General features: G+C 36.5%; 1 protein-coding gene across 5 annotated transcripts in view; it reads right to left on the bottom strand.

The window, feature by feature from the left end:
• Positions 1-293: 293 nt before the first annotated feature.
• The window catches only part of LOC149676649 (neuroligin-4, X-linked-like), a 74,381-nt gene continuing 56,662 nt past the window's right edge, over positions 294-18,012 (bottom strand). The window contains exons 2-11 of one of the 5 annotated variants that reach the window (XM_089837714.1): positions 13,648-13,806; positions 13,116-13,301; positions 12,710-13,022; positions 12,037-12,639; positions 4,832-4,953; positions 4,433-4,712; positions 3,807-4,074; positions 3,522-3,731; positions 2,950-3,252; positions 294-1,891 (exon numbers count right to left, since the gene is read on the bottom strand). In XM_089837714.1, coding sequence (XP_089693840.1) covers positions 1,457-1,891; positions 2,950-3,252; positions 3,522-3,731; positions 3,807-4,074; positions 4,433-4,712; positions 4,832-4,953; positions 12,037-12,639; positions 12,710-13,022; positions 13,116-13,301; positions 13,648-13,806 — 2,879 coding nt within the window. In that variant the 3' untranslated portion in view covers positions 294-1,456. Of the gene's footprint in view, positions 1,892-2,943; positions 3,253-3,521; positions 4,075-4,432; positions 4,713-4,831; positions 4,954-12,036; positions 12,640-12,709; positions 13,023-13,115; positions 13,302-13,647; positions 13,807-16,569; positions 16,980-18,012 lie in introns of those variants that run through there. The other 4 variants (XM_089837716.1, XM_089837712.1, XM_089837713.1 and 1 more) reach the window with 4 other exon arrangements.

Here is an 18,012-nt window from a genome sequence, read left to right as displayed (position 1 = left end):
TAACGAAAAGTTTAAATTATCTTATTGGCTCACTTAAACTACGTTTTGGTGACGTTGCTGACGGGGATGGCGAAAAATACGTAATTTGTTTTTACCTCTGTCGCTATGACCCGCCTCTTTTTTCATACCCCCCTCCGTTCCGTGGAAGGGGGTCCGGGACTTTGAAGCGCGCCCAGCAGATTACTCTGTTCTCCATTCCTACTTCTAAAATTAAATCTATCCCTGGTTTAAATATCGAGAAATGAAAGTTCGAAATTTAATGTTTTTCAGACATTTTATTTTTATTGGTTTTTTTTTGTAATTTTCTGGAAGATACGTTTTCGTTTGGCGATTGCCAAATTTACACGAAATTTATATATTTTTTTTGTTGGTTCCCCTTTATCGCGTGAAACCCGAAATTGTTTTAATTATTTTTTACGTAATTAGTTGTTTAATTACGGAACAGTTTTTCAAAGGAAAAAAAACGCGCGCAACGCTAAGTTGTGATTTCACAATGAAATTTAGTTCTTTTTTAACACGTATAAAAACAGTTTCCATGGATTAATTTTTAAATTTGTTTTTCTGAATTTTTCCTTCGAGTTAATTTGAGATTTGAAGGACGATTCAAGCCCCTATAACGCTCGAATTTCTTGTTTTTATAATATATTAGAAATTTATAGAAATTAATAGGAAATTTATGTGAATTTTTACGTTTCTGTTAGTTTTACTACAAATTTACTTTGTGGTTTTTTATTCTTAAAAAATTGGATTTTTTTTTATTTTTATTTCGAGTTTTTTAAACATTTTAAGTTGATAGATTTGTGATTTTTTTTCTTCTTCTTTTTAAAATTAATTTTAATTCTTTTTTTTTTGGAAAGAGGGAGGGGCAGGAACCGTAGAAATATTTAATACGAATCGGTTTTTTTATTTAAATCTATACCATTTTAATTGGAATTAAAATTATCGATAACATCTTACCTCGTTAATTAAATCGCGTTTATTTAATATGTATTTAATTAGATAAAATTAATTTAAATACAAATTAACTTTTTAAAATCGCGTAATCAATATATTTCAATTTATTCCAATTTCGTATTTAATATAACTATATGATAAATTAAAGGTCTATTGTAACTGAAAAAAAATCGTATAGTCTCTTGGGTTTAACTCTTTAGTTTAAAGGAATACTGTAATCCGATGGTTTTTTATTGTTATTCACACATTTACGCAGTCATTAGTAGATCCAGTTCAGTTATTTACACCGTATATGATTTTTTTTTAAATCAAACTTAAAATACCCGAAAGAAAATCGGTTAGTTTCCCCGAACGCACCAGCGGGGAATCCAATATTTATGGTATAGTTATCACAACTCGCGCGAATATAAATTTCACGTTCCGTCACATTTTTATTGAATTTACGAATATTTATAACGAAGAGTGTGGACGCGCACCGGGCGCGTTCGTATTTAAAAAGCGGTCAAACCGTAGTTTCCTTTTGCACACACGGTCCTTTGGACGAACCGCTTCCGGCGCTATCTTGCGACCTTTGGCGCGGTACCAGAGGCACTAATCTGGCGCGACGTTGTAAGGAATTGGCCCACGAATCGGAAGCGTTATTTTCCTCGTCACAAGCGGCGCAAACCGTTGGCGGTGAGGAGCGGTTATCGCCCCAAAGTCTCGGGTTATGAGCGCGTCGTAGAAATCTAGGTCCATCAACACCGGGACTAACCGATTCTTGAACCGGTTCGACCACCACGGTTGTAGCGGTCGAAGAACTCGACGAGGACTTGGGGGGCAAAGGGGGCGAAGAGGTCAAAGGTGAATTGTTCGCGGTAAAGTTGATGGGTGAACTCGAAGGTTGAATCCCTTCTAGTTGCTCGACACATTCTTGGACCAATGGCGCTCTTAGAATCTGACCCAGGTCACGGCGTGTTTTGCGAGTTACATTTAACGAAGAACCACAAATTTGGTTGACGGGTGAATTGGTTCAGTTTCCATGGTTGATCAGACCACATTTGACAGTTTTAGAAGTCAAACAGACACAGAGAGATAGAGAGAGACACACACACAGAGAAAAGAGACAAAAAAGAGAAAGAGAAAAAAATGGAAACGTGTGTGGAAAGTTTCGATATATTATTTAAAAGAAAAGAATTAATTTTGAAAAAGAGTCGCACGTATATTGCGGGCTTTGACATGCGAGGATGGTAAAGTGTTAGGTGCTGGTTAGATTTCATCTAATTAATTATAGACTAACGTTTAATTATACTAATAAAAGGTGCTAAATAGTTGTGGAAATTACCCGGATTTACGAAGAAGAATTTAACTGATATTGTTTAGTTAATTTTTAAATTCAATAATTTAGTTATGTTTTAACGTAGGGATTAAATAACTCGAGTCCTTTTCGTAAGCGTATCGCATTCTTTGTGATGAAATTTTACGTCAGCAGCGATAGGCTTTGAAAAGAATTAGTACTTCGTATATCTGGACTTGAAGTGGGTTAAAAACATTTAGAAAGTGATACGTGAATTTAACTAAATCTAATTAATTAAAACTTCTAACGTATAAATAATTAAAGCGCATGCTTTGAATTAGGAAAGTATAGAGTGTGTGAGAGATAGATAGAAGTTATGAGATAGAATTTTTGTTTCCATGCCGATACGTTTCTTACCAAGACTTTTTATTTTTTTAATTAAAGAGTAATTATATTTTGTTTCACGCAAAAAGGTCTGAGGTAAATATCTCGTTCAATGCAACAAATATCAATTTTTTTTCTGTTTCGTTAATTCCGCCAATTGTTTTTATTATTTTTAGTTTAAAATCCCGTTTTTAATCAATGCCAATTTAAACCGTCGGTTATTATTTGAAATATATTTATTTAAAAAATGGGGATATTTCGAACGAGGCTTCAAAGGGGGGCGGACATAGTTTTACTTTCAGAATTTGGGAAGAAGGTTCGGCACGTACTCACACCCGCATTTCTTGCGCCGTGGTGTTGTTCCGGTTACTCTGTCCTCGTCCCAGCGTGCCCTGAGATGAGGCGTTGTTCGCATTCTGTTGTTGATTATTGCGCGCGTGCTGTTGTTGGTTCGAGGGGAGTACTTGAACTCCCAGTTGGTTCGGGTCACCCTGATGAGCGCCGGCCAGTAACGGTTGAGCCTCGGGTGTCAAATGAAGGTGCTCTTGCGGTGAAACGCCGATGTTGGTGGGTTTAGGGGGTACCTTGAGGGTAAAAATATGAATATTTTCTTTCTCGTCGTCGTAGTATGATCCAAACTATAAAATTTATATACAGGTTTAAAGCCAGTTTCAGAATCAGGGTTAAGAAGACCAATTTTAACAAGATTATAGAAACGGATTCAGGGCGTGGGTTAACACTTTGGATTATATCGTTAAGTCAATAATTAAACCCCCAATAACTTATCAGGGGTAATTATTTACTTACGATAATATGGAACTTGGAAGACTCGGAAATTTTTTAGGGTATAGTTAGGTTATTTCGGGTTTGGGGTAATGATTTACAAGTATATTTAAATGACTGGTACCTTGGGTGGTAATACACCGATAACGGATGGCATAAGGCCTATTCCAGATTCGTGGTGTAAGAAATCCGGCGAGTTATCGTGAGGATGGTGGTGATGGTGAATGGGGGCTGTCATGGTCAAGCTACCCGAAGTGGGCAATCGGATGAACTGGTGTTTATTAGAATGGACGGTGCCGAAATGGCTTTCCGCTTGCGAAGTACATTGAGTTTGCTGGAAAACGTTGGGATCACTATCATGGTTTGGCGCGTTCAGAGCCGAACAGGGCGAGCATTGACCGTATCTCACTTTGGGGCTTTTCCGTTGGCTCTCTTCCCCTTTCTTGTCACGTTGGTAATAAACTCCCGCGAAGATTAAGACGTTCAATATTAGCAACGAACAACCCACGGCGATGGTCACGCTCAGAGCCGTCGAGTAACCGTTAGGTGGTAATACCACCGCCATTGAATTTGTGACGTTCGTGGCGCCAATTGGAGCCGTCACTTCTTGACCGCCGGAAGTTGGTTTTGGCAATTCCATTGGGTCCATTGACGAGAAATGACCGTCGGTACCGTTTCTGCAAAGAACCAACCAAAATAATGCCACCCTTGCTTAAAGTTTAACGAAACCAAAGGGGCTTTTTTGCCGTTTCCTCAGTGTTGCCACTGCAGGAGACTGCAGAGAAGGGCGATTACTGGTTTAGTTGGAACCAGTACTTGACTGACTTGCCTTACACTGCACTGAAGTAGAGGGGGCGGGGGACTTTTCTCTAGCCCAAAGAGTGCAAACTATCTATGCCTTTTTCTTAAAAGACTGACAGCAAGACGGCCAAAATGGATAAGCCGTTATTAACATTGCAATATAAACGCTTTAAAGTAGGCACTCGTGCTTTGTAAGTTGGCGTAAAAATGTTTTTAAGAAGTCATCACTCTTACCCTCCCAAGACTTTGGTGGCGACCGCCATTCCACCCGAGGCGGCAAGAGCGGGATTAATTTCAGTCGTGGCGGAAGAGCCTTGTAAGAATCCCTCGTCCGTAGCTCCCGGGGTTCCGGTCCTGACGACGCCGTCGTATTTACTCTTGTTTTCGTGGTCTTCCAACTGATGATGTTGCAGATCCCCCGAGATGCCTCGCGATTGGTCCAAATTAGGCACGAGATGCAACCAAAACGAAAGACGATGAGCGTTGTAATGGTCTTTCACCTTGGACTTTGTGTCTGCAACGAGTCAGGGAACCCGTGAAATATCGTTACACCCCGTTGCTACATTAATTTCGAGCCTCGCACCCCCTCTCCCCCGCAGCTATATTTAAGACTTTAAAATAACGTCTTCTTACTTATATGAAGGTATTTTTGATGCACTCCTTCGTATTGAGGCCAAACTAGTCTATCGGATTTTCCTTTGGTTTTATCCTCGACGGGATTAGCATCTCCTTCTTGAGGAGGTCCGGCTGGGTCTCTGTTAACAAATGAAAAGAATATAAATTATCTGCCAGTAGAAGTATATAATAGTTCTCTTCGAGAGAAGTGTACCCCATAACGCGGTAATTGTAACATGATTCTTCCCAACATCATTTTACATTTGGAGTGCACAAGGTTACTAAACCGAATCACAACCGTGATAAATAATTCCCTCATCATTACTCTATTAGCGCTTAACTATTTGATTTTCAAGGCGCATACGCTTGTGGATTTTTGTCCCACGTCAAGACAATCAAGGTTTGTTGGCTAATTGATTGCTGAGGATTTAGTACCAAACCTTTATAGAATTCACCCTAGCACGTTACCATGCCCATCTGAAGTTTGATGAGCGGGAGAGCAAACAGAAAGGGGGAGTCAGCCTGGGAAGAATCATGTTACATAACTAAAGTATTAAGAGGATTCAGAGTGTCATCCTTCTTCTATTATCCCCTTCTGCTGCCACGAATTTTTAAGAAAACTATTATTTTTAGCAAATTTTAAATTAACAGCTAAGCCCTAACATTTCGCTTTGAGACCCGCAATTAATTTCCATTTCAAAAAGATTATAAAAGATAAATTTCTGTTTAAAATCATCGGAAATGCGTTCTTCGCTTTGGGATTATTGTTTCCTTAAACTTCATAAATTAATATTAACTTCTTTTACAAGAATATCTTTTGAATAATTTACCTAACGAGTTCTTTTCGTTTGATTGGGTTGTAAATTTAAAACTCTAATTTCATTTTCAATTCCGTAAGATTATGTAGTTTTAAATTTACAGAATCTTTAAATATTTATGAAACTTCAGAACAGCTGAATAATTTAATATCCGGTCGCTACGATTGGTTGTAAATCAAATTTTGCTACAAGTTTTTGTGTCTATTTTTGGTTTATAAATTTTCTCTTCGGTATAAAATATGTAACACTTTTACGACGTTATCTTTATCTTAATAAAACTTTTACTCATCCTCGATATTCTGAAATTTTTGCAGGTGTTGCCATATAAGGAGAGAAATGCGCCAGGCAACCAGGGTTAAGGCAAAGGCAAAAGGCCGCCCCACCCACCCCACCGATCGTAAAAAACTCCGGTACAGTTAGAAAGCTGACAAGGAAAAATTAGGGCAATTTATACGAGGCGAGAAAAAGAAGGGAAAAAGGTATTTGGAATCGTCGGAGCGAAAAAGAAACCATTCTCAGCCTGCAAAAATTGCCAATGTATCATAAATTTCCCAGAATGAACCATCGTTATCGTACTGAGTCTGCGCTCAAATGGGATTCGCAACGGATGCGAGATAATTCACCGGACCATAACTCATTTTCGTGTCGTAAAAATTGAAATTCATCCCGATATTGATTAATATGGTGAGTTTTTAACCCCATTTCTAATTTTCTTCTCTATTTTCTATCATTTTCAACATATTCGTTAAGCCTTGGTTTCAATTATAAATTTCAAGAGCGTTCTTTAACAATCGCTTCTCAAGAGCGTGTCACGTGATACGTCAATTGCAAAGGTATATTTTTAGACTATCCATGGATAAAATATAAAGTCTTTTCTTCTCCTTTTTATATTCTTCCATGGACAATATCATGCCAAGAAGTGATACTAGTTTACTAGGTAGAAGGTATAATAAATTCGCCACATTTCCAGCTTCATCTCCAGTCCAAACTTAGGTCCGGAGTTAATCCACGCCGCCTCTAAATTACAACGAGCATCTCATTGGTTCTCGAAAACCCACGTCAGCGCGACGCGAATGACGAAAATTACGTATTTTCCGACTGAGGAGAGGCGAAATATGATCCCGGCCTCCTTTTACGTCCCCCCTCGTATTTTGAAAGGGGGACTGGGACTATGGCGCGCGAACACTTAGGCATCTTATACTTTCTCTCTAATAAACTAGATATCACTTTTTGATCACACCCCGAAGGTATTTCCATATATATATATCTTTTAAAATTATAACGTTCCAAATTTGGTAACACACGCTCGAGCTTGTGAGTTAACCTAACCAATCAAAATCAACCTTACTCTTTTACAAAAGCCCCAAATATTTTTCGAAAGGAGATCGAAATCTCGTTAACTCTGTGATGGTATAAATATTTTTTTAAAAAAGAAAGAAAAAACATGTCCAATACATACATATATATATGTAAGAGTAATTTGGAAGCTTAGCGGGAAAACTAGATATACAGTAGAAGTTTTTTCAAAAGAGTATGGTACGTACGGTATGGGATGCCTATATACCTTTCTTTTTTTTATCCGACGCTTGTCGATAAAACGAGAGAAGCTTTCTCAATAGATGATGGGCAAAAGAAAGAAAAAAATTATATTCTTTTGTGATACGAACTTTTAAAAAGATAGAATCATAAATTTCACCACGTGGTGTCTTTCCTTATAAAAAAAAAGATCAAAGAAGGAAGACGCTTAACGTCTACTAAGTGGGTCGGAATTCCTATAACAGAAGTGAATAACTTCGAAATAAATAGTGGTAGACCTATATTATTTTATTATTTAGTATTTGAGTATATTTTGAAGTACTACATAACTTCGAGTTGATATGTAGCCGCCCATTAGGTGCCCCCCTTTTTCAACAAAAGTAAACAATTGAATGCCCTTGGGGGTGGAGTTGGGGGGGGGGGTAGATAGAAGAGGGGAAACGTGTCAGATTCACTGACAGATTATGATAGATAAATTCATTTCTTTTTACCCCCCCCCCCTTTATTATGTTTTGGTAGAAGTTCTCTCATTTCCGGAGTATTTTATTCTGTATATCGGAGATTTTTAGCAATTCCCAAGTTATTCCCTCTTTGTTACCCACTACATATCTCTGACATTTCCTTTTGCCATTTGTCGTTGATTTCGATATAATTTACCCCTTAAATTCCACCAGTAAAGAAGAAATGATTTGTTTCGACGTCAGCATTAAACTAGAAATACATTTTTACCAACCCCTTCCTCGTGCCTATACTTTAAATTTAAACAGTAATCACTTTGAAATTAATTAATTTTGAATTTAAGACCTTGATATACCAGAAACAAATTACAGATCCTGATATTTGTCAAGCTTTACTTTGTTTTAATTTATTTTATATTAATATATTATAATTTATTTTATAATAATATATTATAATTTATTTTATATTAATATATTATAATTTATTTTGTATTAATATATTATAATTTATTTTATATTAATATATTATAATTTATTTTATATTAATATATTATAATTTATTTTATTTTAATAATTTAATTACACGCAGCACGTTTTAATTGGCCATTAAGGCTTAATAATAGGATAGATCATTAATTAAATTATCTATAATTATTCCGTCGTATCAATTAACTATGGATACATTCATTGTTATATTTAAGTTAAGGCTTCGGGTCCCTAAAATCACGATTAAGCTGGATTTTAACATCCACTGTTAGGCTTATAGTTATATAGTTTGAATGAGAAAACCGGGTCAAGCAATTAGTCATCTCTATAGCTACGAAAACGTACGTGCTTTCTCCTTAATGAACTAAATTAATTATGGGATTACATAATTCCTTTACCCCCTCCCCTCAAAAAATATATATATAGAATAAAAATCACGTATCCCTAACTAGTAAAATTCTGTATACGTGAATTTATTTTGCACGCGTTTTTAACTGAATGTTAGCCATTGGTCAGTTGACCTATCTTCGTTTTAATACATTTATATTTTAACCTGATACTCTTCTGGAGTTTAATTCCCACACCATTCTTAATTATCCTTGCGTTTTATCCTTTAAGTCAATAAATTATGTTTTGGTTAAAATTTAATAGCCCTGAAGGCTTTATTGTTATCTCGTAATTTTTATTGGCTTCAAGTTAATATTTACACTTGGGTATAAGAAAAACACCCAAATTCCCAACACGTTCCTCACTCTTTCAAACTACAGGGACAGACAAATAGCGAATGTTAGAAGCTTACTGCTGTGAAATTAAGGGTTGCTTCAGATTTATACTCGATACTAAAAACGATTCGTATAGCTATAAATTATTCCAGTATCGGACCCTTTGAGATCTTACTGTATCACAGCTGAACCTTAAGATGGTGTATGTGTGTGTGAGCTATTAGCAATATACTGTAGATAAGGTGGTTGAGACAATAGATAATACTACCTTAAACGCATCGTGATGGAGCCTACGAAAACGTACCCTCTCATCACCTATATAATCATGATCCAAAAGTAAAGGCCAGATTTCTAAGCATTTCTTCTTGAAAATTTCTTTTTCTTTTCTTACAGCGAAGGGGGTAATAATTGTTATAGCGCGAGTTTGATAAAAACGTGTAAGGAGTACCAAATTGGTTTTTATCGCTTGAAGAGCCCAAGGCCTAGGCAGCTCCGGTAATTATAGGTTAGCGATGATTCTCTTGAAGGATTGAATGGTAGCGAGAAAGCTCTCCCTAGATTCGTCTTGAAGCACGCGTCTCTCTCTTTCTCTCTCTCTCATGGCAATTGCAATTGCAACATAAGCCTTGTCATTGAGAAACTTACGGGTATACGGATAACTGCCAATTAGGGATCTTGTGTAGGCAACTACGAAACGACCGTAAAATGTTTGTTTTTCCCAGAGTGTACCACGGAATTCTTATCGATTTAGACCTAACTTCCCAGAATTTTTGTACTTGGGAGTCTCTCTCGGCTGATGATAAGGACTGCCATTTTCCTAGCTTTCCTCTTTCTCTCTCTTTTCTCAATATGACTCCTTCAATTTCAGTACCCCCCTTTTTCCACGGAACTACTGCTATTAAAAGATAATGATTATGTCTTTCAATGGATGAGATTCTAGAATTGAAATTAGTTTTATACACAGAAATTACTTACATTTATAACTATTTTATTTTTTTCAAGGGTTATCATAGAGTTAAGCTTGTATCAAATTGCCTGATCCCTGGGGTCATTGGGGGTTAATTGACTAATAATAATTATCTGAAATTTAAAACTTAAGAAGGGATAATATTTCTTATTTAAATATATCAATTTATTTTATATAATAACCCCTGTAACTCATTTTCGCCCCCTGAACACTGGTGTATTGCGGGGTAAACATTTCTACAGGGGCCATAGGATTAACATGGAGTTAAAAGCGCCTGAAGGTTAGCTTCCCTCTATAGAATATCAACTTTGAAATATTCAAGAAAATACTTATAAAAACTCATTTTTTAAAGTACGTAATTTAACGCAATATATATATATATATATATATATATATATATATATATATATATATATATATATATATATATATATATATATATATATATATATATATATATATATTTAAAAAACTAAACGCTAGGCTTCTTTTTATACCAGTAATCCAAATTTCTTTTGGTGGTACATACAAACATACGAGGTCTGGTTTCACATTACAAAATAATGGAATACATTTAAATACAATTTATAGTGTAAGGGTTTTATGCTCGGGTATTTTCTTTCGGTAATTCGAAACAAACTTTTATTTTTTTTAAAGATTAAAGAAATGGAATTTTTGCTGGAAGGACTATAAATAAGATTCGCATTCGTTGTAAATTTTTCTTGCCAAATTCAGAAGTATAATAGGGTCTCTTGAAAATAGCTCAGTGGTTTCATCTTGGAAATTAAGAATATTCCATAGGAAATAGGGTTTTTTTCAATAACAAGGTTAATCATTTCTAGGTTGAATCTATATATATATATTTGGGGCCTTGGCTATAGAGTAGTTTTTAAGCCTAGATCCACCAACGTTTTGATGACACTCTAGGGATTTATTTCGTTTTAGGTCCATCTTGTAGCCAGCTCGGACCTTTATTTGTCTTTTATTTTTTTTTTATTCTTTATAAAATTTCAAACCCGCTTTCCATCGTCCGATCTGTCAGCCTCTTCCAATCCTTTTCATTTCTTTTTATTTATTTTTATAAAGCAATAATTCAAGGAGTAGCCAAGGTTCGCGCCCAACGAGTTATTGCGTATAACAAAGAGCCCTTTATAAATTTTCCCTTCTTTTTTTATCTTTATGCCAGCAAGCCACTTGAGCTAGCCCTTTTTTAACGTATAGGGCACCCCCGTTTTAGTACACTGTTATAGCCCTTTTCCATCTCCATAACAAGATTTACAAGACGCTATTTGCTTACGTGTGAAGAGAGAGGATTTCATTTGCTTATTAATTCAATTCTAGTTGATCGCGAATTATTTTTTAAATATTGGATTCAAAGAATTAACTATTAAAATTTAAAACCTCTACATCTAGTTTTAAAATAATATTATTGCAATTGCATGAGAGAGAGAGAGAGAGAGAGAGAGAGAGAGAGAGAGAGAGAGAGAGAGAGAGAGAGAGAGAGAGAGAGAGTTCATTGCGTATTAATTAAATTCTGGTTGTATTTACCATTCTTCACTTTAAATTAGAATTAAGGTATTAACTATTAAAATTTTGGGTTTAAAATACCTCTACATAAAGTTTTAAAATAGTATTATTACAATTTGTTTTGTTGATTCTCAAAATGCACGGAATAACAACCGAGATAGTTTTTATATGGGGGGGGGGGAGCAACCTTGTTCGGTAAACATAAGGCTCGTTTGCTTTTGCGGGTTTTTTCTTTCTTCTGCTTCTCTTTTCTAAACCCCTGACGACCCAAACTTTAACAGAGCAACCAAAAAATATATAGGGATTTTTTCCCTTCAAAAAAAAAGTGTGTTCCTTCATGGTGGGCACAACAGATTGCGCACGGAATTTTTCTTTATCCTTTATAAGCAAGCGAGCAAGCAAGGCGTATTTTGTTTTCTAACCCTAAAAAACTGTTTCGTGTTAGTTTTGGCTCGCTTGTCGTTTGTTGTAAAACTACCGTACTTTACCCATAGTAAACACTTATACATCATTGCTGCTCAAATCGGTTTGAACAAGTACTTTTGGCCATAGCCAAGGCTTAGTTGTAAGCCTTTTTTTTTTCAAAATACATTCTAAGAACCACCAAAAGTTGTTGCAAAGCGGACAATAAATTTATCCAATTATAGTAAGATAACCGTAATAACTTTGGGTTTTGTTTTGATTTAAGAGGAAATTATTAAGGACTTACCCTGTTTTGGCGAAACTGGTCCACATATTCATGAATTGTTCGGATAATGATGACTCTTGTTTGGTGTAATTAAGCGCGAACTGCGCGTGCCCGTGACAACTACTTAAGGGACAACTACTGTCCATGTGTTCCGTACCGGACTTGCTAGGTTGCAGTCCCATTTTGGCGTTACGGTTGGCGGTACTTGGCGTTCCGCCGCCACCGCTGTTACTGGTGGCTAGCACCAATGGCACACCGAATAAGTAACTTAGTTCTTCACCGTGTAAACTACCCATTCGAGTCGGGTAGTAACCGGCCTCGGTTTGATGTTGAAAGACGTAAAAGTACGTCTTCTTGGGCGCGGTCGCGTGGTAGTTACCGACCCGAATGATGGGTGCCACGATGGTAGCGTCACCGATCGCCTCGCTGGCGCTTTCCATGATGTTCAGCGTGTGTTGTAAGGGTTTGGTCCAGTCCGTGTACTCGTTGACTACCGTTAGAAATATCTCTTGCATGTGATAGCGATGAGTGTTACGCACTAGGGTTCGCATTATGCGGTCGCGACGGTCGTTGTCGATACCGTTTTTGTCTTCGTCCGCCGCGAATCCAAAATAGTACTCGATTCTTAAAAACAAATACGAGAGGTTAATTAATTGGTCAGAGATTCGCGCCTAATCCTTTTTAATTAACTTACTTATTGACGCCGAAGAGAAGATCGTAATTAACGAATTGCGTTTCTTCGTCCTCCATGAGTACTACGGGATCTTTTGGCACGACGATTCCATCGATGGTAGGTCCGAAAGCGGTCAAATGATCGGGGACCGTCAACCGAATAGACTGTAACTGCGAAACGAGTAAATCTCTCATGCAATTCATGTAAGCGTTATTGTCCGTCGTCGGGCAGTTCAAGGCTTCCGCCAGTTCTTTGGCGTAATGCTTGGCGCTTCTGGCGATGGCCCACGGACTCAAAGCCGATCCACTTTGCATGATGCCTCTCTGAAATAGATCTAAAAAGGGAAGCCGTGTCCCGATTGGCGTTGTAAATCTCATCCATCTTGATGGGATTGTCTCTCTTTTCTTTCGCTTGCTTTCTTACTTACTCTTTGCCATGGGTGACAGCATCAATAAATGGACGCAAGCCGCTCCGGGCCCGTGACCCACTATCGTCACGTTACGGGGATCGCCTCCAAATTCCGCGATGTTTTCTTGTACCCAATGAAGCGCCGCTACTTGGTCCATCAAACCGTAATTGCCTCGCGACGCTTGGTCCAAAGCCGGTAAAAAGCCTGTAACCACGATTTAAAGAGATGGTGAAAGATGACTCAAGTAGTCTAAATATAAGTATAGCTAACAAAACCCGTGCCAAGAAAAGTATACACCTCCATAGAGTGTCTAACTAAGGAAACGAATTAGATTATAATGATAAAATGTCTAATTTCTTTGCACTTTCCCTTGAGTGAGAGCGTTTCTAAGTTCATATCGGTATTATCGGGTAAAGGGATCCATTAGTATGGGCCACCCTTCCCCCCCTCCCCGTGAACCCTTCTTCTCTAGACTAAAGAGACCCAGGTCCTTGACGCTAAAGTACGTTTTAGGGTTAGCGGCGATCAGATAGAGCGGAAGAGAACGTACCAAAAATACCCAGTCGATAATTGACTGTTACGACAACGACGTTTCCGTACGAGGCCAAAATGCTTCCGTCGTAGGGATTTCCAGAGTTCCACTCGTACGATTCTCCGTGGATGAAAACCATCACGGCTAGACGGTTAGACGATAGTTCCGATGTACGAGCTGCCATAGCAAAATAGAGAGAAAGGTTTGAAAAATAACCATTAGAGATATTAATACTATGATCGCGCTTTGCCTAATAATCGCCTTTCAAAGATGAACACGTGCTTAATTCGACGACTCTCTATCGTAATTATGATGTAACGCCTTTTTTAGTTATAAGTTATAAGATCAAGGATAATTGTATTTAAAGGAATGATTCAGGCATTAAAAGCACAACCCTTTTTTTAAAAATAGAAGGGAAAATATTGGAAAAAATAGATTATCTCTTATTTAAATGTAGTTGCCATTTATTTGGCGTTAAAAACGCTGACTATTGATTCGCCATGTTTAAAAGTGTCTGCTAGCCAGAACCCACACAGCTTATTCCGTAGGGGTGAAGGATTCTGGCTAGCAGACGCCACTAAATCAATAGTGAGACAATATTCCTCGTTTTTAAAACTAATTAAATTATAATTATTTTGAAATAAGATATATCATTCATTTTTTTATAAATATTTTTCTTTTTATGTTTATAAGGTACCGAAATCTTTTCCTATAAATTGTGGCTGAAGTTTTGAACAGAAACTTAATAATTTTTAAATTTTGAAATGAGCCCTTGGGGATTAACCAAACCAAGGCACGAAATGTTATGAACTTGATAACTAAGTACCCAAACGCTAAAGTACATCTACACTATATTTTAAAACCATTATACGATGCCGCATTTTTCCATCTCGAGGAAATAACTATACTCGTATCCAATTTTATTTCTTTCCCTTCCAATTTATATACTTATATGCAAATTCTTTAGTTTTTTTCTGCACGCGCCAATTGACGTATGAATGCTATACTAAACTAAAGTGGTGATTCCCTGGGATTGGAAGAGGATAGTCTTCGGGATGAGAGTTTCTCTCTCTCTCTCTCTCTCGATACGTCGTCGAGTAAAAACCTTTAATGCTTTTCAACAAAATTCCTTATCATTTTGATACTCGGCTATAGGGGTAAAGTAGAATGCGTGGAAGGCAGTGCCTGGCTAGAAAAACGATTTCCACTCTTCATTTTTTATTCTCATCCTTCCCAGAGACCTCACCATCCCTCCCCTCTTTTTTTTCTCTCTCTCTACATTTCAAATACGCAATTTTCACGGACTCTAGCTTTCGGGGTTTTTTTTGGACCGAGGTGTCGGATATTTTATTTTATGAAGATTCTTCATATTCATCTTAGTAAGGTTATATATAAAATGTTTGGAAAAATTGACAACTATCCGACACCTTGAATAGTTTTTTTACGTAGCTTTTATTTTTTCTCAGCGATTTAATATTGGCATTGTTATTTCCTCCCATCTTTGCTATTCCTTACTCGTTTTTTCAGGATATCCCGTTTAATACGTACAAAGGTATAAGGGGGTGGTGTTTTAGACGCCCGTCATCTACGTATTCCCATTTTATTTAATCGCCCTTTATTGATTGAAAAATGATGAACGAAGAAATTCGTGTGAGTCGACCTCTCGCTGTACGTCTATTCTGCCTCTATCGTTTTAGACTCATCTTCAAGGGCACTATTTTCTTCCCTACGCTTTTTAACATTACGTATCCATCCACCCAGGCTTTCCGTACACTAATATCAAAGTGGTTTTTTGTTCCCGGCCCGATATTCAAATTAGCTTTTTCGTATTATTATTTTTTCTTTTTTTTTTCTTTTTCGAATATTATATATTTTTCTGACCGTTCTTTTTCTTCTGCAACCAATGGTTATTTTGTTTTTTGTCTATTGGACCCTCCAATTTTTTTAAGCTGTATATTGAAATAGTTCAGATTGTAGTTCAAAAATCAATGATTAAATTAGGTTATTACGGTATGAGAAATTATGTTATAGGCGAATTTTACGAAGCAGACGACATTTGGGTTTAAAATATATTTTGAGACTAGATTCAAATTTAAATATTAAAATTTTTTAGGCAAAGTGAAGTATTTCGGTTGGGGCCTTGGCCATTTTCTTTATTTTATTTTATTTATTTTTTTTTCTTTCATAAAAACCTTTTTGAGTGGTTCGCGAACGTGGCGTAGAAAGCTATTGGGTTATTTGAATCTATTTCTATTTTTTTTTATTTATTTTTTATTTTTTCAATACCAAAGATAAGAAAAACGGTCTCAGAATCTTTTGTTTTTTCAAGGATTTTTTTATTATTTTTTTTTGTTTTTTATACTTTTAAATTCAGAATTTGTTTCTTAGGAAATTTCAATAACTTCTGCAGGAAAAACAAAACTGATATTGTCGAAAACTATGACGCTTTGACCTTTTCCATTTGACAAATTTTGATAATTCCCGATTTCTTGGTTTGTTGAAAAGAAGAGAGATAAAAATAGACCTTTAGTATAGAAGGGAATACGCATGCGCAGGAAAAAATGAATAAAATAGGTCCAGATATTAAAAACGAACGAGTTAAGCGCCTTAAATTAAATTTTTATTTTAAAAATCGACTAAAGTATTGGGAGACAAAATGGCGTTTTATTTAAGCCGGAACTCGTAAGAGGGTATTAAATAAGATATTTTTGTCCTTTTTAGGTGTCTTATATTTAAGTATAATTTCCTTCCAGTCTAGACACCCTTTAGGCTTAAATAAAATATAGAATTTAGTTTTTTTCTGCGCTGTAACATTGGAAAAACATTTTTTAGGCTATTAAATTTTATATTTAAAATATCTTAGATATTTTTTTAATTTGAAATGTTTTATAAAATAATGAATATTGAAGTTAAAAGATACCAGCAATTAAGTTAATTTACTTGTACTGTTTGTCACAGACTATGTTTACTTGGAAGGCAACGGAATTGGACACGGCCCACAGGGCAGTCGGCATGCACCTATAGGGTAGGATCGCAGACACTTGTCATAGTCCCACAAACTTTGCCAAGCCCAGAAGCTTTTCTTACAACAGTTCGCTGCATCACGTTTTACATATAAATTTGAAAAAGATCCCTTGGAACCCGACTTGGTTAGAGTTAAGGACTTAGGCCTAACCCCAGAAAGAAAGACTGAGAGAGAGAACGTGTTTTATGTCGAATTTGAACACCTTACGAAGATGGAATCAAGGTTTACCAACCATTCCTTAAGCCTTAGACCCGAATTAAACCCGGGTAACACAAATGTTTTACAAGATGGGTCGAGCTAGGAAACTCCCCCCTCTAAGAAATAGATCTTTGAAATTGGTGCAAAAACACGATTTGAATACCGTACTATATGTACGTAAATATAGACTAAATAGACCATTATTCCGACCTTCCTTTCAATATATTTCATTTTAATCTATATAATTTATAAATTTGAACACTGACAAAGGCGGGGGATGGTATGGCTCGTAACCCTGGTTGAAATACCCCCTTCTCAATTCCACGATAAGAATTATACACCACGAAAATTTACTTGGGGGGAAAAATAGACGTTCTGTACTATGTATTTCTTTTCCAAGTTTTCGTTTCTGTTCTGTACCACTTTTCCGGGTATGGACGTCTTCGAGGCTAGCCCCCCCCCCTACCCCGAAATTAGCAATTCAAATTTTGCGGGTAGAAAGGGGGGGGGTTAGGGGTTAGCTTGGCTCGAGGCACCCAGGGGGATTGAAATGCCTATGTTCTGGTCTCCGCACGACCGCCAGAGGGATCTAGAGCTTGCGGGCAATTATACATTCGCGCTAGCTTTTTCTTCATTTTTATCTACCCCTATTTCTTTTTTTTAGTTCTCCGTGGTCTTGAGCTTCCTGTATAGTTCTAGCGTAGCATCTTCCCCCTTATATTTCTTCCTCTTCTACTGGCGAGTGGAGGTTTTTGGTTTTCTTTCTTTTTTATTTTAAGATAAATTTCAAGCTTTTATTCCAATTTTGTTTTTATTTTAACTTTAAAAGTTTTTTATATTTTATTTTAAGTTAAAGGAAGAGGGGGTTTGTTTTGTCTCTGTCGCGAGCAACGCTATCACTAGCCATAGTATTTTTCTTTCTTTTTTTTTAAAGAAAGTAGTACCGTTGTTCTTCTACACTTTGCATTCCTTTGGGTACTCCTCGCTTTCCTTAAATTTTAACGCCGTTCTTTTTAGGAGGAAATGCGGGTATTTTTAAAGATAGTTAACGTTTTTTTATATGGATGTATATAAGGAACAGGAAATAGACGAAACTGTTGTTAAAAATGAGGTCGAGATGCGTAATAAATGTACTTTTAAACGACCTTAACGTTAACGTA

Source organism: Phalangium opilio, unplaced genomic scaffold (genome assembly GCF_054372755.1).
Source record: "Phalangium opilio isolate 3A_F unplaced genomic scaffold, DU_Popi_V2 ptg000045l_1, whole genome shotgun sequence".
In the NCBI taxonomy this organism is placed as follows: Eukaryota; Metazoa; Arthropoda; class Arachnida; order Opiliones; family Phalangiidae; genus Phalangium; species Phalangium opilio.
This window is presented reverse-complemented; position numbering and strand designations above follow the sequence as displayed.